The 20,134-nt window shown below is 40.3% G+C and overlaps 1 protein-coding gene across 5 annotated transcripts in view; it reads right to left on the bottom strand.

The window, feature by feature from the left end:
- Window positions 1-8,266: 8,266 nt before the first annotated feature.
- The window catches only part of DOCK8 (dedicator of cytokinesis 8), an 88,117-nt gene continuing 76,249 nt past the window's right edge, over window positions 8,267-20,134 (bottom strand). For all 5 annotated transcript variants that reach the window (XM_063180017.1, XM_063180018.1, XM_063180020.1 and 2 more), the window contains 9 exons: window positions 18,112-18,255; window positions 17,159-17,290; window positions 15,413-15,547; window positions 14,809-14,898; window positions 14,142-14,378; window positions 13,355-13,498; window positions 12,236-12,342; window positions 11,203-11,370; window positions 8,267-10,595 (listed from right to left, as the gene is read on the bottom strand). In XM_063180017.1, coding sequence (XP_063036087.1) covers window positions 10,532-10,595; window positions 11,203-11,370; window positions 12,236-12,342; window positions 13,355-13,498; window positions 14,142-14,378; window positions 14,809-14,898; window positions 15,413-15,547; window positions 17,159-17,290; window positions 18,112-18,255 — 1,221 coding nt within the window. In that variant the 3' untranslated portion in view covers window positions 8,267-10,531. The remainder of the gene's footprint in view (window positions 10,596-11,202; window positions 11,371-12,235; window positions 12,343-13,354; window positions 13,499-14,141; window positions 14,379-14,808; window positions 14,899-15,412; window positions 15,548-17,158; window positions 17,291-18,111; window positions 18,256-20,134) is intronic.

Below are 20,134 nucleotides of genomic sequence, written 5' to 3'. Positions count from 1 at the left end.
CAGTGGATGGGCTTTTTCCTTTGATGATGCAATTAAAAGGTCTTGGTTCACCCTTCAGGTCCTTGGAGCTTGTCTGGCCCTGCAGAGGAGTTGCAGAGTGCACTAAATGGGAGCACTGGGGATCTGCCAAATGGGGCAGAGGGGTGTACAGGCGAACTCGAAGTGAGGGGAGCCAGTAAGTACCTCCAGTCTGCTCCCTCTGCCCTGCACATGCCTGTAGGGAAGGCTTGGAGAGAGCACAGAGACCCCACCCTGTCGAGCACCAAAGAGGGAAACTTGTCTCTGTCCAAATTAATCCAGCCAAAGTCTCCAGGAGAAAGGGGGATGAAGATGTGAATGTGTTGCTACTCTTTCTCAGTGTGAGCCATGAGGAGCAGGTTCCTCCTTCCCAGCTGGGCACTGGCACTGGCTTTGTCACCCCAGAGGTGCCTGTGCAGCTCCCACCTGGGGTTGTGGGAGTGAGTGTTTGCCTTGCTCAGCCTAAGCACCACCAGGAGACACTGGGCTGGGAATACATGATTTTGCAGGGCTTCTCTAGCTCTTTTTGGGTGTTTTTCATTTGTGATCTGCTCTGACAGGTAGGAAGTCTGGGCTATTAAACATTTAGAGAGAAAGTCCCTACCACCCCAAAAAATCCCAAACCCACCTATTTCCTTCAAAAAGCCAGATGCCCATGTCCGTGAGTAGGAAATTGTAAGGGCATGTCTGGAAGTAAGTAAAAGTAATACTTTGAAGAGAGGTAACACATTGTATTTTTTCATTATCTGGTCCAATAAATATTGTTGTATGCTTTGACAGACATTTCAGATTGCTCACAATACAGATAAGCCTTCTGCACTCATAGAACACGTGTTATAAACAAGGAGGATTTCAGAGAAATCATCCTGCCCTTCTGCAGTGGGTTGAGTAGAGGCTCAGGCAGAGTGAGCTCTCATGGATTTTCAGGCCACATCCTTCTGGATTTTAACACTTCCTATGCCTGTAACCTGTTTTTTGTTGGACATCCCTCACAGCTTATCAGGAGCCACTGGGTCAGTCACCTCAGCATCCTCTGTGCTGCCAGTGCACCTGAGTACAGGTGATCTGCGGGCTAAATTTAGAGGCAGGTTGCATTAACCCTGTTCACATCTGTAGCCCACTTTTATAAAATGTGGAGAGGAGGGGCATCAGACATTTCCCCTGCTGCTGTATTTGGCTTTGCTGCATTTTTTGCTTTGCTGCCACTGTAGAGAAGCACGAGAGGCCATAGTTATCTTAGACGAGTTGCCTTAGGTCTTCCTCAAACTGCAGTGTACATCTGTGGCTCCACAGCAAGCAGCTCCCCAGCACCCTAACTTACCCTAACTCATAAATTGCATATTTTCTCTTCTCCCACATTTCTGTGACCTCAGAAAATAGGATGCTGACAGTTCCACAAGGCTCACAGGTTCGGGGAAACCCCTTAAGCCACAGCAAACGTCACCTGATTTGTAGGGGTAGATGTGTTAAAAAAACAAATCCTATGAAAATTTTATAAGAAGAATAATTCTGATTTTGCCAAACAAAAAATTGAAATGTTCTTTCCATAGGAAATGGTAATATTTTCCTGTGCCTTATTTTATCCATTCTAGAAATATCACTTACCTGAAAAAAACACATATTTCTTTTTTATCCAAAAGGAAGATTTGGCATGTGGGAAGTGGTGTTCAGGCACCCACCTAAGAATGACCAGAACAGAGTGACCCTCCCACCCTTGGCTCGCTGCCTTTGTCTGTTGAACAGAGAGGGGCTAAGCAAGGCAGGGCTGTGCTGCTGAGTATCCCACATCCAAAGGCACCTCTGCCTCTCAAGGACACTGTGAAGTGCTGATTATTGCAAAGCAGCTGCCAATGCCAAATCTGGATATCAGCCTAAGGAATTGAATAAAACACTATTTTTAAAATACTGAACGTTTGCTGTTGGGAGTATTCTGCGCACCACAGTGAGAGCAGGAGTAACATGTTTCACTGGTGTGAATGACCCCGCTCAGTGGGCATGGCAGCTGAGAGGCAGAGTAATCCTCTCCACTGCAAGCCTGTAAAAGCCCAGCTTTTTCTCTCTTGTGCATCTGCTGTCCTTACTTTTAGGGATGCAGCAGTTTCAGTAGATGCACGTTGTGTCTCTTCTCAGCCCAGGACACCACAGGCAAGTCACACTGCGTGGCTGGTTTCTGCAGAGCCCCATCTGCAAAGGAAGGATATTACACAAACACAAAAGAAGGCAGGGTATTTTTTCCACCCTGGTTCATGGCTCACACCAGTGGCAGCAGGGAAAAAATACCATATGCTTTCCTGAGAGTCCATGGTGAGATGAAAGAATGCAGCAGGGCACCTGATTTTCCATCATCAGAGTTTTCAATGCTGGAGGGTAAATGTTTCTGTTTGCCACACATTGTCCTGGATCTCACCATTAGGCCTATGGATATTTGAGGCAGAACAGTGTTCTTGATTTGTGCATGAATGCACAAGAATGCAACTCCAGAAATCATTTACTAGATGAAATGTAGCACTTGCCTGGAGAAGCAGTGTCAAAATGTGCTCCCCAAGGTTTGAGCAATTCTAATATGACTGAGGAAAAAGTTGCCACCAAACTTATGTCCGGGAAATATTTTAAAGAATGCTTGATTCCCCAGAGCTCCCAGACCTTTATTTTTGAGCAGGATGAGGAGGCCACTGCAGTTTAATGTAGTTCTATCATCAGCATAATGAAGTTGTACAACCAAGCTCAATCTCTGCAAAAGGCCTTACTTGGACTTGATGCCTGTCATGATTCACCTGAGAGATTAATAGAATAATTTCCTTAATGGATATGTGCATACAGCAGCGGGGGTTTTGAACTACATTGGAGAATCATGCTGAAACCTGAAATTATCACCAAAGGTCTCTTTGGACACCTGAGCTGGGGAAGAAGAGCATATCTGCATGACAGCTTGTGAGAGGCAGAGGTGGCCTGAATAAGGTTGGATATTCACAGGATGCTTGTCTTACATGCCAGGGCAGGGAGGAAATATTTTACAGCACCCCAGAAGCAAACATGAGACCCATAGTAATAGGCAAAACAACATCTACAGGGAGAACTCAGGACAAAAAAAACATTGGCAATTTCTTGCTGGAACAAGAAATTGATAAAATCAACTCCCAAAGTTAGACTCATTGGATGTAATCCTAAATTTATGCATGTTCATGCCAAGGAATAGCAGAATGAGAAAGCTACTGACCCCGGCAATTTTTTCCATCATGCATAGTTCATTGGAGGAGTTTCTCCTTCATTGTGGAGAGAGGTAGGATATAGATAGGTCCTATTTTCTCCTGCATAGACAAATTTGTTTACTTTGTACAAATGATTGTTTGGGGTCATCAAATTCATTAGACAACTGTCCTCTTAGAACGGTGTTTTTCAACCTTCATTCTAGTTACAATTTCATGAGAGTATTTTAAATTAGAGGCACGTTATCTTTTTTTAAAGAAATATGACTAGCATATTAAGGGCCTTAACTGTAAAAAAGGCAAGAAAAAATTGATGTATTTGTTTTGTTGAGAAGGGTGGTGGACCCATATTCTGTTCTTCTGACCTGCTGACTGATTTAACAAGTAAGGGCCCATCTGATGGTCATTTGAAGATGACTCTCAACACTGAAGGTCTCATCTTGACTAGACATTAGGCTGAAGAAGACAGGCCTTTTGCTCCTGTTTGGAAGACATCAGTGTGAAGCTGCTTTGCAGAGGCTGGGGACAGTTTATTTGTTCTCCAAATGCATGCCATGCTGATTAATCTGTGCTTTATAACACTGGTTGTGGGTGTAGATCCTCTCTCATAACTCACAAAGATTTTTCATCCTGAAGCATCCAATACTGGCTTTTGCACCAACAGGGGTACAACATGCCTGGTGTGAAAATACTGTGTTTGTGTTTCAATGAACTCATGACTAACAGTGTAAGGCTTCAACCCTCAGATGTACCTACTGCCAACACTAGCTGCTACAGACAGTAAATACAGATTAATCCATTGAACTAAGCCATTGCTTTATTTTGGTGGCCAGATGCTTCACCTGGGGCCTGGCAGTTGTTGTGTGGACACAGGTATCCTCTCTCTGTCTCAGACCACACTGGAACACATGAAGAGTCCCAGTTTTTTGTGTCCCAGCTCTGCTGCATGGTCCCTGTAGTGTGCTCCTGCAGGTGTGCCTGTGGAGCTGTGAGCCACTCCACCATTTTTGTGGGCACTCCCTTCTCTGCTGAAGTGTCCAACTCAAATCACACACAGGTTCACAGGAATCAGGCAAAGGGACCTTGGGCAGGCAGTGAGTTACAGCAGTGCCAGGGAGAGCAGGGATGGGAACTGTCTGAAAGAGAACTGCTGAAGTTTAGCAGGATTAAACAAGCTCCAGTTTTGCAACCACAAGTACTTTACATTTTATGCTTTTCCTTACCAGGCGGTGGGGATGATCAGCCCTGTAGGAAGGCTCAGGTAGCCTTTCTAGGAAGATTTTCTTCACCATGGAAACTCTGAGTGCTCTCACAGCAGCTGGTGCTGCAGGGCCAGTGCCTACCTTGTGAGCCAGATCCCAGAGCTGCAAAGCCAATGGCGGGGTACATCTGGGTGCCCCCTCTACCAGTTAGCAATACAGAAAATTATCAGTGAACCAAACCCAGTGGAAATAATGGGACATGCTGCAATGCCCTCTGTTTCCTCAAACTATGCCTGTCTGACATTATTTCCAAGCTGTGTAATTTCCATCCATAGCACCCCTTTTGTGCATAGTATATGCAACCAGTGGTCCCTCCTGACACCCATTACTGCAGGAGATGTGCAGGGCTGTGTCACTCCTCCTAAACAGCCTGAGTCCTCTCCTGAAAGCAGCAATCCTAAATTCCTAAGTTTGTTCTGCCTCCTTCAAAGGAGGGTTGTGAAAGCAGTGTGCCTTTTGTTTGCTGCTTTTGCAATTTCCCAGATCTTTGTGTAAACGTGTAAACTAGCAAAATCCAGGAAGTCAGCATTATTTAAAAAAAATTAGGACAAAATGAAACAAAACCAATGAAATTAACAACCAAAGAAAAAAACGCAGCCCACCAAATCCACAGAAGCCCCACAAAAAAAAAAAAAAAAAAAAAAAAAAAAAAAGAAAAGATTGTTTTTGTTAGGAAAAAATAGATTTTTCTCTATTTTATTTGTTTCAATATTTTGTGATTACTTTTTGCCTGACAGCTGCCATTAGTGCATAATAGTCCTCACTTTGGTGCTGAGTGCCCCACATGGTCTAGAAAGTGAGATGCATTCAGCAATTTACCCTGCCCATTTAAAGTACCGCTCCCTTTGTTCCCAGCAGTGTTGGTGTTTTGATCTTTCCTTTCTGATTGCTTATTAATTGATGGATTTCTTTCACTCAGCTGCAGCCTTTGTCCTAGGCTACAGCAGGCCTTGGGGGCAGCTGGGCTTCCCTACAACCTGAGCTGAGCAATCCTTTTTACAAATCCTATATGCTCTTTAATCTGCCACAGATTACAAGAGTTTTGCTCTTCCTAATTTAATCACTGATGGAAGCCTCTTATATAAACCAATTTATTTGAAATATTTTGGACAGTGTTGATTTAATATTGTTTTCCCAATGTTAAAAGCTGGCCGTATGAAGTACAGTGAAGATGCCATTCTTCCGGGCTGCTAACAAATCTCCAGCCTCTGAGACAAGTGCTATCAACTTAGTTTTTCTAAAGTTGCTCTTGCTTACAGCCTCTTCCCCTTCTCCCTTCCCCTTCCCTTTCTTCCTCTGGGAAAAATGTCTCCTCAAGGGTTTAGATTTGAGCCCAGGATTTTATGTCTTAAGTCAAAAAGGAACACACTCCTTTTGGAGCACTTACAAACTTTTTTTGATACCTGAGAAGGGACTGTTCATCTCTTGAAAAGCCAACTGCAAATAAAGGAAGGGACAGGGTTTTATGCATACTTCCTTTCTTCACTATGTGTTAAGTCCAGAAACACTTGTTTGAGGTTCTTAAGGTTTTAAGATGGTTTTCCGGCACTTTCAAATTCTAGACGCAGTAGTGCTAAACTTGTAGTCCAAACTTTTGTTTGTTTGTTTATTTCCACTGAGCTCTTCTTGGGGAAAAGAAATTTGCATAGATGTTCACATTTGGGAAAGTTGGAAATGTGTGATAGGAAATCTTTCCTTCCAGTTGTTTTACACATTTATTAAATGCACAAGACTTGTCCTCTTGCCATCCAGATGAAACACCTTGTCCCTTTGGGTATTTCATTTACTTTTGTAATTTGCATCCTACCAGTAGCTGCATGTTTAGAAATATTCCATGAATAGAGGCTGATAGTGAAAACCCATATTTCTGTAACAAGACATAATTTTAAAAGAAGATAGCAAAATGGTATGTAATGATTTAGGTATCTTCTAAAATAATGAAGAGAAAATTAAAAAAAGAAGTAAAATTCAACTCTGTACTTTTTTTCTAAAGAGAAAAAATTTTTTTAAGGGTGCAAAGCATCAAATTGCTTAGGACAGGAAGAACAAAATGTTACAGCTTTCAAGGCTTTCTAAATTATTCTTATAAAAGTTATTATTGAGCATCTTCATGGGTTCAGTTTGCTTGGTTTGGTCAGCTAAACACTTGTTTGATGTTTTCAGGATCTTTTACTGACCAATATTGAGTGATAACATTATTTGTTTCAAGGTTAGTTTTTAAATTATTGAACAGTCTGGTTTTGAATGAAAATGAGAAATTTAAACTAATCCCTCTGTAAGAACATAAAGAGTGACAGAACATAGTCACTACGTGAAGTGCTCAATGAATGCCAGAATTTACTGTAGCTTTCCAAAATACAAACTGAGTTCTACTGGGAGAGTGCATTGTCTGTATTCGTGTAATCAAAAGGGACTTTTTCTAATGGCAACACGCTGTGAGCACTCCTTGTACGTGTTCCTCTCTATCAGAAGGCATCATCAGAGTAGTGCAGTAAACCCCAGTAAAACACCATTATTGTGTGCTTAATTTTCATAACAAGCATTGCTTTGAGAGATTGAAGCACCTAGAAGAATCCCAGCTGGCTCTGTGTCAGGCTCTCTACTAAGCTTTAATTACCCTTTCTGAAATACTTGAGACAATGATACTTCCAACAGACAAAAAGAGAAACAACAAAAAAGAGTTTAAATGTTTGCTTTCACTTTCCCAAGCCTTCACAATTGGTGGGAAACATAACGAGAAAGCATTCAGCTTCCCAGGAGAGGTCAAATAACCCACGTCTGCCAATTTTAAGTGACAACACCGCTTTTCTCTGTACCCAGCACAAATGTGGCTACTCCTACTCATGCCAGTTCAGTCCATCGCTTCCTGATGTTGTGGATTCTTTCATGTAGCATGAAAGGTGTGCTGCCTGTATAGATACTGTCCTGCAAACCAGGAAATCCAGTGTTAGGGCTGCCTATGTAGGGTTTGTTGTGCTGACCAAACGCAGCTACCTTGACTGTTCAAAAATGTTTTCAAAATGTACTGACATTTATACTTCTGGGCATTACTGCTGGCCCTCTCATACCCGGCAAGGACTCCTTACATCTGCCAGATGTGCAAATGTGTGCTAACACCTGGGGCTGTGCACAGACCTTGCTACCCATGTGATGCCACAGGACAGGGCACAGCTGACGTGTCAACAGAGAGATGCTGGTGCTGAGCTAGAGGATTCTTGTGCCAAATTCAGCACCGTGCTCCCTAAAGCTGGCGCTTGCTAGCGGTAATTGCAAGGGGTGAGTGAGCTCTGGTGAACTCCCAGCTAAATGTCTAGGATGGTGTAGTGCTTATTTGCTGGTACCCCTTTGACAGCCTCAGCAGTTTAGCCCTGGATCTACCTAGTTTGGGCACAAAAAACTCTCCTAGTCTAGAATTGTGCAGATGCTGAATTCAGGAATCAGGCATGTTTCTGCTCTACAGCTACAGACCAGAGGAAGAAAGGAGGGAACTACTGTCACTGAACTTCCCACTAACATTTTTCACTAACATTTTTCACGTACACTGAATGAAAAACAGAAGTTGGGAAGCAACTTCTTGCTTGTAATCCCTACAATAAGCACAATTTATCCTAAAAACAGATCGACTCATTCTCTGCCCAAATAAATGTACTTTTGTTAAATGATGCTTCTAAAAGAAAATGTTCTTCCCACTGAAATTTTCTTTCCAGCTGCATTCTATTTAGGTATAAGATACCTCAATAGATAAGAGATAAGATGCAACACAAAGGAACTTTTAAATATGCTGTGTAACAGTCACTTTATTGCAAAATGTATATTGTAAGATAGAAAATTTGTTTCACATAGTTCAGCTCTTGAAAGAAATATACAAGCCATGTTCCATTTGCAGAAGGGACAACATGAAATGCGAGCTGAGGGGAAGACTGGCCATCTGATTGCGACGTGCTCAACTTGTAAAATGAGAGTGAAGCGTCTGTCAGTATTCCTATTATCCTGAGTGTTATTTCAGTTCAAGGAACCACTTCATTACTTTTATCTAGTATACTGTACACTTATAAGGGGTTTTATTTACCTGAGACTTCTGTTAGTTAGTCTGTAAAGGATAAGTATCTTGTAAACAGCGATGCTGAATTGTGGGTTTGATAGATAACAATATTCTGACCTTTCTCCTCAACTGGAAGTTAAAAACAATAGAGAAAAGGCAGAGATCTCATAGCGTCAAACTTTGGGAAATCAGTAATTTTTCAATCTAGAACTGTTTCAAATCAACTTGAATATAGAGAAGCCACTCTGACATAGAGGCATCTTTTGCTTTGAGCTTTTTATACCATTTGCTTATGTACTTTGGATATGCTTACTTCAAAGTCAGGGAGTTCTTATTCCTGATTATTTTATTACATTTAACAATACTATGAATGAGGATGGAAATTATTTTCTTACACTCCAGGTGCTGTGTAACTACAGGGTTTATTTCATGTATTTCCACATCTCATCTTGTTTGATCATCTGTGCTAATCTTCTATGAAGCACATTCAAAATATGATACAAATGCCAATTAAGTGCTTTTCATATCATCAAATGGCAAGGCTGCAGGTGACCATAAAAAGTCAAAATGTTTCTTTCCACTAAAAGCAACAGCCTCAATCTCCATTACACTTTTGGATTAAAGAGGCCTTCACTTTGGAAACATATGGCATCAGCTCTGAGAAAGTTCACTGTAATTTTCTAAAAAGAAGCATAAAGGAAAAAATCTGACCATTTCCTTGAATTGTTAAATTCCTTGAACATTAAATTCCGTGCTTGGGCAAATGGAATTGGTTACTTTAATCAGCATTACATAGAAGAGCTGCAGGAGAGTAAGTAATATTTAGGATGCTTTCACATATCTTTGTTTCAAAATACAAACATTATGTGGCAAGCATAGTCACAATAAAAATTGTAGCTCTTCCATGCCTCACTAAAGGAGTTCCAAAAGTCCTAAATGAGTTCCAAAGTCCTAATTTATCTTCTCTCTTTGCATCCTCATCTGCAAAATTGTAATAACATTTCCACAATTCAGAGAAGTGCTATAAAGATTACTTGGTAAGATATTTGCTTAGTACTCAAAAAATACCAAGCACTCAGTAATTATAAATTATGTGCTAATTTCTCTTAAGCTGCAATAAAGCCTGAGTCAAGTGATTTGCAAGAAATCCCCATTGTGAGCTTCTGTAGTTAATTTTGGATAAGGTTATCTACGTAACAGCTTTATGTAATAAAGAATCGCTCATAGCTTAGCATCTTCTTTTTAAACTATTACTTGTTAGTTCTGCTAAGTATGTCACAAATTACCAGCTGCATGTCAAGTCACTATACTGCATGTCCCTATACTTAGAAAAAAAATTAGAAGATCTATATGAACTATCTATTACTACTTCTTAATTTTCATGCTTTGGTTGAGAAAACTTGTGCAGAATTCCCTGCAGTTAAGGGCCATGACCAAGAACCTATTCAGAAACTGACTCAGGAAATTATCCTTCCCTAGAGCACCAGCTCAGCAAACACTGAGCAGGTAACCATGTCCCTTCTCATTAAGACAAAATTCAAGCATGTGATTAACTTGCAGAATGTGCTTCATTGCCAAAAACACATGGATAAATGCTGTCTTGACAAAGGACTATAAACATATATAATTTGTTGTTATTCCCCAGACATGTTATTTGGATTCATCTCAATCAAGCTATACAGTTCTATGTCTGTTACCTAGTCATGGCTTCATGCCACTGAGCACTCCAAGGTCCACCCCTCTGCATTAGGCCATTATTGTACAATATATACAAAAGTATCTAAAAGCATCCCCTTCCTTTCCAAGCCCTTGTGATATGTGCTTGGTTAGGATTTATCCCCTATTTTTCATTTGGTGATCTTGTGTAAATGCTTTTCTGCATGCTGTCCAGAAAGTGCACATGATGTTTTGTAAGAGATTTCTGATTTCATAGATGTGGAAAAAATCCTCCATCACTTCTGTCTTGCAGCATGAAGCTCTTCCTTGGCCAAAGAAGCTAGTTCTTAGGTACTTTGGGAAGAAGTCTGGGCATCGTATTTCCTAAAACTGTGGTTACGAAAAGATTCCCTGCAATGAAACAGATTCATAAATAGAGTTGGCAAATGAAAAACAATCGCAGAAATACTTGTCTTGTGAAAAGGAGCTCAGCTGAAATATGCTATGTGTTGGCAGGTCAGAGTTGTCATTTCTTCTTCTCCCGCCCCAAGCTAGACACAGTGGCTTTGTGAAGAAACATATAGTCATAATCAAAGAATATTAGACTCTTCTGTGTCAGTCACATGACTAAAAAGGATTATGCTTTTTGCAGTGAAAGGATGACTTCATGCTGCCCAACATCACATGGTGCCATACTTGTTCTATCTCCTTTCTGGCTTCAAAGGTTGAAAAATCACAAGATATTTCCAGTAAATTTGTTAGGGTGAGAGGGAAGTCTTATCTAACAATGCATTGAAATTACATAAATCCTCTACCCCTGCAATGCAGAACTTGAGAAACGCAGCTAACACTACAATGATCTCCAGTGAAAGTCAGCAGATTTCTTTAATCAGTAATAGAGTTGGCAGTGTACATTCCAGCTTGGTTTTAGCTGCCAGTACAACTCCCTTTCTTCCTTGCAAAAATGGCATATTTTTTATAGCCACAACAGATAACCTGCCCTATGCTTTAACTATACCTTATGCTAGGGACTTTCACTATAGGTTTGTACAGCTCTGGGATCTTCCTCTCAATCATGGGTCTAAGGTTCTCCTTCAGTTTTATGTAGTTTCTTTTGAGCTCCTGATGATATTCCCGTTGATCAGCAGTAATAAGGTGCTTGTTTTTCTCCACTGCTTCACCACACCTAGAGAAAAGGAAAGAAAAAAAAATACATGATATATATATAATCTACTTCTGTTAAACTCCCTTGTTTTGTGTTAGATAATTTAAATGGACAAGAATCCAATTCCTTTAGTCTAGGCTAGTCTAGGCATTCCTCTGGTCAAGACTTAAGTGATAATGAACTAATAAGAAAGTTCTGTTTTTCCCAAGTAAATAAACTGAGATGATATTTTAAAGAAACTAGTAAAGCATGAGTGAACTAATAAAAAGCAAATTTGATGGCTGCAGAATACTGAGCTAGCTGCCTACTTACTGCACAAAGAGATAAATTGGCAATAGCAATACTTAGAAGCTGTCTCTTCTGCATAAGACTTGTTTTTATTTAACTCAAACTTATCCTTCAGCAAGGAGGATAGTTGGGACTAAGGAGATGAGTATCCTCCTATGTGAACATTCTTGTTGAGATTTACAAATGTATCTAAGGCAAAGGACATGTGTCTGCCACTATCACTGTGTCTGCTTGACAGATGTGGTTTTCTTATGAACAGCTTTCTAAATAAGAATGTCATTTTATTAAAAATCAAATCAAGGCAATAGTCTGAAATGTTTGATTTCTATAAGATGTTGAAAGAGAAAACAAATGGAAGATCTTAATTTATACATTATTAGTTTAGAGTGTTAACATTTCTTCCCTTTGAGAACACAACGCCTACCTAAGCATTCATGTGAAGCAGAAATAACAAGTGTGGACCGAGTGCTCCAGGTGTGAGATACCAGGATTCATGATGCTAACTTGCATAGGCAATTACTCAGTCATATTATCGTTGCAGTATTGCTGATATTGAATGTATTGATGCAATTCAGCATTTCAATTTTGCTTTACTGACCTCATTATAAACTCTTTGAAGCACAACCTCAGCTTGTTGTGATGTCGATAAAGTTTGGGGTCTGCTGGAATTTCAGCCAGGAACACTTGCGCTACCTCTAGTGGTCCCTTATGGAAATAACACAGGAAAATGTTAAACCCACCTGCTTAGACTGAAAATAGAACGCACATTTGTTTAAAGCTGTTTGTTATTTCATGAGTGCAATTATGAAAGAAAATAAAACTATGCACAGTTACCATAACAGGATGGATTTAAGCTCCCTTTCCCCCATAATATTTCCTTTGGCAAGCAGAATTTTTGCCCATCATATCTTATCCTCTCTCGTTGTTATTCCTCCTCCAGTTCCACAACAAAGGGAACAAATTCTGCTCAGCAAAGAGGAGCTGAGACACTCTAGTGACAAACCTGGTTATATTAGAGAAACACAGCTCCTGTGTGTGTATTAAAAGACCTTCAGGCAATAAACCCAGTGCTGGAAACGATCACTCTTTGCAAGGCTTACAACAAAACATTATTTCATAATAGATGCATTGGTTGGAAATGGAAAACATTTAGGCTTTCAGGAAAAATCTCCAAACTCTGTGAAATTGTGCATAACACCATTTTTGCTCAGCCATGGCTTCAGCATTCCATTTTAATTTCTTTTAATTGCCTAGGCTTTTTTTTAGAATGTTTATGTCATACCTATCACATCTCAGCTTTACTTTGGGGCACTTCAGTCTTGACTTCATATATTGACTCGATTTCCGTAAGACTGAGTTTGTGGTGGTTCTACAGGAAAATTGTTATCATTATTCCCATTCCCCAAGGATAAATCTGGAATGAACAAAATGGCTGAGATGGCTGGCATGTTAGAAATGAAAAATCCCTGGATGCATTCACTAGACTTCTATGAGCTTCTTCACCTACAGCTAGAACAGTGCTTCCCATGAACACTTTCACCAAAAGCATAGGAATGAACAGTATATAGTGACTAAATATCAAGGGATGAAGCTTAAATACACACAGTGACTAAATGTGTCTGACTAGATGTACTTCTTCCAATGCAAGAAGAAGGAGTGCAAAAAAGAATGCACAGTGAGAAAAGAACACTTCATCTGGCTTATTTGGATCCCTTACCTGATTTACAGTGGCTCCAACTGAGCCCTGCAAAACCATCTGGAGCATTTTGGCATCTGGTGGTTCTTGGTTGGTGGCCGCAGTTAGTTCCTGCGTTTTTTTACGCATATCTTCAATAGCAACTTCAATTGGTGTCAAAATAAACTAAGGGAAAGGGAAGAAAAGATGGTTCATTACCTGAATTATGTGTGCAGCTGACCTGCTCTAAATACAACAATATCATTCTCCTGTTTCAAAAGCAGTAGTTGTGAAACCCAGAAACACTGTTCAGTCTAACTTGATAGATGGTCATCTTGGTAGACAGTGCAGCTGATCTTAGACATCTTACCATTTGCAGAAATAGGGTGTGAATGAGACCTACTGTTCACATAAATTCATTCTTATCCTAAGTTACTTCATGCCTGAAATGGTGTTGTACTTTCTACAGTACAAAGCTTCCCTGTCTCTAAACTAGCCCTAAGACCAATCTAGTCCTCTGACTATACTCCTATCCTACTTCTGCTTTATCAGCTAGAAGTATAGCTACAAACAGGGCTCCACATATCCTCCTACACAGCATTAGAGCTAGGAGGTCAAAAGAAGAATGTACATTGGCTCTTGTCTCTTCTCCACAGTATATCTCTATCTTGCCTTGTCTGTCCCTGCTGTGATAGTCCTGTTTACAAGAGCAATGTCTGAGAAATTCAGCATTCTTTTTTTCTGCCAAGCATAAATTTAGAAATCTTCCCACCCAGAGACGACTCCTTCAGTCCTTGAGAAATTAGATCTGTCTTCAAAACCCAATTACCTCTTCTCTTTGGATGACGTTGATTCTAGTTTTGACGTAGGGGAAAGCATGCATTGTGGTTAGGATGGTGTTCCTCTTGTACTGCTCACTGAGTTCTCCTCTGGGACGCCCATCCATAGTGAAAGGCGTAGTGTACATGAACCGGCAGATGTTGAAGTTCTTCTCAAAGTAAGTAACTCTGTCCTTCATCTCATACTCATCAAAATAGGGCTCCACAAAAGTAATTTGTATGTATGCCTAAGAAAAGAGGGAAGAACCATTACAGTACTTTACAACCCAAGCAATGTAAAAGCAATGGCACATGTGAAGTATCCCATACTACACATTTCCTAAGGAAGGTCTGGAAAAACAAAGAGCTGAAAATCCTTCAGGGGTCATTTTCTTATTCAGAGCTAACAAAACTTGCATCTAGGAAGGCACAGCTTAACCCTGGGGATCAGAACCAGGGCAGGGACCAGAGATCAGAACTTCTAATTTCTATACTCTGTGACAGGCTACCATGCTAAGCCTGTCACAGAGGCTTTAATACCCGTGGGCACAGAGATACCAAGCTAGGTGGTTTCTTTTAGTGCCTTAATGTTTGAGCATAAAAGTTGCAAAGGGTCCTTCTCTTCCCATTTCTCTTGTGTGACAAAGCACTCAACCCTCTTGGTAGTACTTTCCCTACCTTATTGGAATCCAGCTTTCTTTTGTCTACAGGAGCAGAGTCCTTAATCACTTCCACAGCATCCTCCCCGAAACACTGGCCATAAAATCCCTAGAAAGGAAACAGAATTATCCCAAAATTTTAGTCCTTAATGCAATGCTAATGCAATTCTAGGAGAAAGGAGTGACACCCATGACGATTTCTGGGCTTTGTACAGTCAGTATACTGCTCCACAAACCACAGCTGGCCAGGGTAAGGCATCTTCTGACAAACATCAGAGTGAGTTGCTCAGACAATCACAGAACTTGAGGTTAAACAATCAGAAATGAACATAGGAATGCTATTAAAAAAGCTGAAAAAATACCAAAGCAAATATCTGGCATGCTTAAAATCACTCAATGTTTTACAGGCCTGCTTGTAAGAGACATAGCCGCAAAAGAATGGATCACTTACATAATTATGCTTATAAAAGGATACTGTGGAAAGGATATGCACTAAGAAAATAATCTATGGTACAAATCAGTTTGTTACTGATTTTTTATATAGCAATGACAATATTAGGACTGTGTGGATTAATTGAAAAATATACCACTTGAGATCCTGTTAACATAAAATTTTTCCTTACCTCTAATCTATGAGAAATCTCAGGGAGTTTTGTAATTGCAGGCTCCTTATAAATAAATTCCTGTTCATCCAAGTCCCCAAATTTTGATCCATAGAAACCAACACGGAAGTAAGTTCCAAACATTCGTTTCTGTCCCTAATTGATAAAGAGAAGAAGAAATTTACAACTGCTTTATGTGGACATTGCAGTATTTGGAAGCCTTCTTTTTCCCCTCAACTGATGTATAGGAGAATCCACTAGTCCTATATCTTCATCATTTCAAAGCCACTTCTGTATACCATCTAGTGCTGATGCAATAGAAGCACAGGAGAGAAAGCATAGAACTAAGTGAACTTTTGACTGCAATCTAATTTAAAATTTAAACTGATCATGAAGGAGGTTGCATAGAACAAAAAAACTTATTAATTTTAAATTCCTTTGAATACATGTAAGAAAATTAAAATTTTGCAAATGTGCAATGAAAATTGATATGAATTTGAAACTGATTAGGCTCAGCAATAAGGTTCTTCTGAAGAAAGAGAAGAGAGTATGAGTGCTGAGAATTTAGATGGGTTTTCACATTTATGAAATATGTTTTATAAATATAAACACTCATCAGTTTTATAACTGAAAGCACTAGTGAATTAAGAATAAAGTTATTTTTGTTAAACAGATGTGGCCAGGTGGACACAGACATGTTCAGCTAAGACCATTTTATATTAATTTCTGCTTTTTTGGTATGGAGAGCCTTTTTACACTGTAGACTATGCAGATAGACCCAAGCACATGGAAGCTTTTATTTGAAAAAAGGAAGGGAAATTATTTCAAATTCTGGTGGGTTGATCATGGCAAGATGCCAGGTACCCACCAAAGCCACTGTATTATCCCTCCCTGCAACTAGACAGGAGAGAGATAATGAATAGGTTGACATAAGGATAGGGAGTGATCACAAATTAGTTACCATCATGGGCAAAACACAGTTGACTTGGGAAAACTAACTGAATTTATTACCAATCAAACTCAGAACAGGATAACAAGAAGTAAAACAAAATTTAAAAACACCTTTTCCCCGTTTCTCCTTAGGCTCTACATCTTCTCTCCCAGTGGCACAGGGAGATGGGAAATGGCGGGCATGGTCAGTTCACCATATGTTGTTTCTCCCACTGCTCAGGGATAGGAGTCCTTCTGCTCCAGCCTGTGGTTCCTCCCTTCCTCCCTGCCAGCCTTACATGGGGTCACAGCCCTCTGTCAGGCATCCACCTGCTCTGGCATGGGGTTCTACATGGGCTGCAGGTGGGTCTCTGCTCCCCTGTGGATCTCCATGGGCTGCAAGGCCACAGCTGTCTCACCCTGGGCTGCAGGGGAATCTCTCTCTGGCACCTGTAGCACCTCCTGCCCCTCCTTCTCCACTGATCTTGGTGTCTGCAGACCTGTTGCTCTTAGCTGTTGTCTCTCCTCTGAGCACAATTACATCTGGCCAGTAACTTTTTTCCCTTTTAGAATATATTATCCCAGAGGTGCTGCCACTGTCAGTGATGGGCTCAGTCCTGGCCAGCCTTGGTCAGCAGCTGGCATTGGCTCTGTTGGACATGGATAAAGTTTCTAGCAGCTTCTCATTGACATCCCTCTTTAAAATCTCCCCCTCCACTATCAAAACCTGGCCACACAAACCCAGTACACACATGCACAGTTCCATTAACAGCAGTCTCAAACAAATAGTGCAACCCAGCAATGTGTCTTGCTAGCAGTGCCTTGCCTCAAAAGTACCTTATTAATAATGCTGTCAAAGGCCTTCTGTAGCTTGCTGTGTGTCAAGGTAAGCTTCCTGAAGTCTCGATGTGCTTCCAGTATGGGGATGACAATTTTGTATACTTCATTCACAGTTTCATACAAACCTCCCTTTGAATAAGAAAAAAAAAAAAAAAAAAAAAAAAAAAAGAGGAAGAAATGAAGTCTTCATGCACTCTGAAAAAAAATTATATTTCCATCAATGGCTTGGCTGAAAAGGACTCATCTGTTAATCTCCTATGTTGCTTGTTTTGGTGTTCTGAAAACTAGTAATAGTAAATGGGCCATTCTGAACAGAAAACAATGAACTGGGTGTAATTTAGATCTCTGATCAAACTCCTGTTTAAAGCCCTGGTTTCTGCCTCAGGCTACAAGAACTAGAAATTCAGGCTAGCAGCAGGAAATGGATTTGTTTGTCATGTATCGTTCAAGGCAAACAGAGCTATGTCTGGACAAAGGGACCCAAGTGGTACCTTTGGAGATGCTAAATCACAAGTCCTTATGTAGTAAGTGTAGATTATGAGGATTGTGGTTGTATGCTTTGTGAAAGTATAGGAGTAACTCTCACATGCCTCCCAAAATTTATATTTTATGCAAAATCTTTTTCTTAAATGTATTATCCCATGATAATATCAACTGAAAGTCTTGGCTCCTGCCTGAGACAATCTCTTTCTGTTGATGTTGCCCGTGGTCTGCACAGTAGAGGTGGGTATGTGGCTGAGTTAGGCAGAAAAAGCCTAGGTTAATCAATCTGACTGAGGCAGTAATGGGACAGCCAAAGATGTGTCCTCTTGTTATTTGGACTGTGGCAGGTCTGTGATGCCTGGTTTAGGAGTACTACATTGTTTCCTCATGTGCAGGAAAGGAAGCTGTAGATCTGACTTAGGTAGCCCACTATCCATTCCCTCCTGGGGATTCTGGTAGTCACTCACCGTGCTGAAGAGCTCTGCAGCTTGTTCCAGCAGCCCTATCAGTCCACTTTCTGAAAAATACCTCCCAGAACATATGCCATCTTCATCTGGAGATAAAACATCATCTGAAACAGCAGATTCCTCCAGCACATTGGACGAAATGTTCTAAAATACATCAGAACACACAAATAAAAAACCTAAATCAACAGTACATAACAAGGATTGAGGAAGAAATTGTTTCAACATATTTACATGATGGGAAGAGGAATGAGTTTTTTCAGTTGCAACCAGGTGACACATAGTTACATTCATTTTTAGAAGTGAAAGTAACATTCATAAATCTCTATAGATGGCAGATCAGGAGTTTTGCTGTAAGAATAATGAATTTTCTTTCTAGCCTCAGGTTTAAAATGCAGACTCCTGTAGGTGTCAAACTAGCTCTTCTCTGGTGGCTGGATTTCCATGGAGCTTGCAGTGAGCTCAACCCCCAATACTACAAGAGTCACAAGCAATGTGCCCTTCCTAGTGCTGGCATGGAGGAGTGGGAAATTCCAAACAGCACCAGACCTTCTGCCATCTGCTTGAATAAATTGAACTTTCATATTTTTATTCACCTTTTCCAAGCAGAGGAGAAGTAGGACACAGACGATATCACTCAAAAAACCACAATAATTGATTGCTTCTTCCTGGTTCATCCTCTGCCATACTACACTTCAAACTTCCAGGATTTATTCAGTTTCTTGTTAATGTGATCTCACTGTGCATTTAAATAAAACTAGATGAAGTCACTCTCTTGAGACCGTAGACCATGAAATAACATGTCTACAGTTCTTCAGGACTCCTTTGAATATATGACACTGTGTGGCATCAACATAAAAATTTTTATAATATATAGAAATATGTAAAAAGTAACAGCAAAATATGTGTACATATAGTATAGGACTGGCATATGTAACTTTCAGCAGCAGCAGAAAGGCTAAGCTTCGATTTTCTATTAATTAAAAGGAGTTAAATTAGTGTCATAGTGTCTCACTTCAGCAGAAACTGGCAATGACAATCTGTCTGAGTGGAGGATGGATGCCAGCTGGCTAGCTAGCTGAGTCCTTAAAGACATCTTTATAAAACAGCAGAGACACTGAGGGCTGCTACTATTGATCAGATTTCAGATAAAGAATTGGCACCACACACCACTAGCAGCATTGGGCTTTCCCCGTGGGTTTTATGGATGTACTTATTACTCCATGGGTGAAATTTACTCCAGCCATGCTGCCATCACACTGCCTAGTCTGCACATCACATCAGCGCCACTGGAAGGGTGAGCACAGCCTCAGAACAGCATTCACAGGAGTTCAGAATACATCTGAATTTTGGCCAAAGGAAGAACCACAGCACATTTAGCACACCTATGCCACTTTTTACAGTCTCATTGAGGAGAGTGACTTCAACCAGACTTAGGTTCACTGGCACATACCTGCAGAAACTCATAAGCCATGCAGATTAATTTCAGGTTTTCCTTTTCTGTAACAGTAGCTATTAAGGACTGTTTTCATGTGACTCTGGTGACTTTTAAAAAAGTTTTATTATTTTTTATTTTCCTTTTGTAGCAAAGAGAAGACAGTCTAGAGAAGTGATTTATATACAAAAGTAACAGGAAAGTCACAGACACCAATTATCCCTTCTGCACCTTTAAGCCTCTAATAACTAATGTCAGGAATGTATTTCCATGTTTTACAGTCCATGTACTCTAGGAGAAGAGAGCCTGCACGACATACTTCTGGGGCTTGCATGATCTTCTGCAAAGTGGACATGCCTCAACCAACTTAAGCCTTGATCTACCTTTCATATTGGAGAATTTTACATATCCCTTGTATAATAAAGGCAATACATAAATCACAATGTATTTTATCAGCAATTATATTGAATTTCACAAGCATAGTTTTCATTAAGGAAAATAAGCACTTCTGTGAACTCAAAAATCCCTCTGATCCCCAGCCCTTATCACCATGTTAAATAAGGCCAGGGTAGCCTGCAACCTAGATGCCCA

The sequence above is a fragment of the Melospiza melodia genome, chromosome Z (genome assembly GCF_035770615.1).
Source record: "Melospiza melodia melodia isolate bMelMel2 chromosome Z, bMelMel2.pri, whole genome shotgun sequence".
NCBI lineage: Eukaryota > Metazoa > Chordata > Aves > Passeriformes > Passerellidae > Melospiza > Melospiza melodia.
Note: the sequence above shows the minus strand (reverse complement) of the source record. Positions and strands in the feature narration are given on the sequence as shown.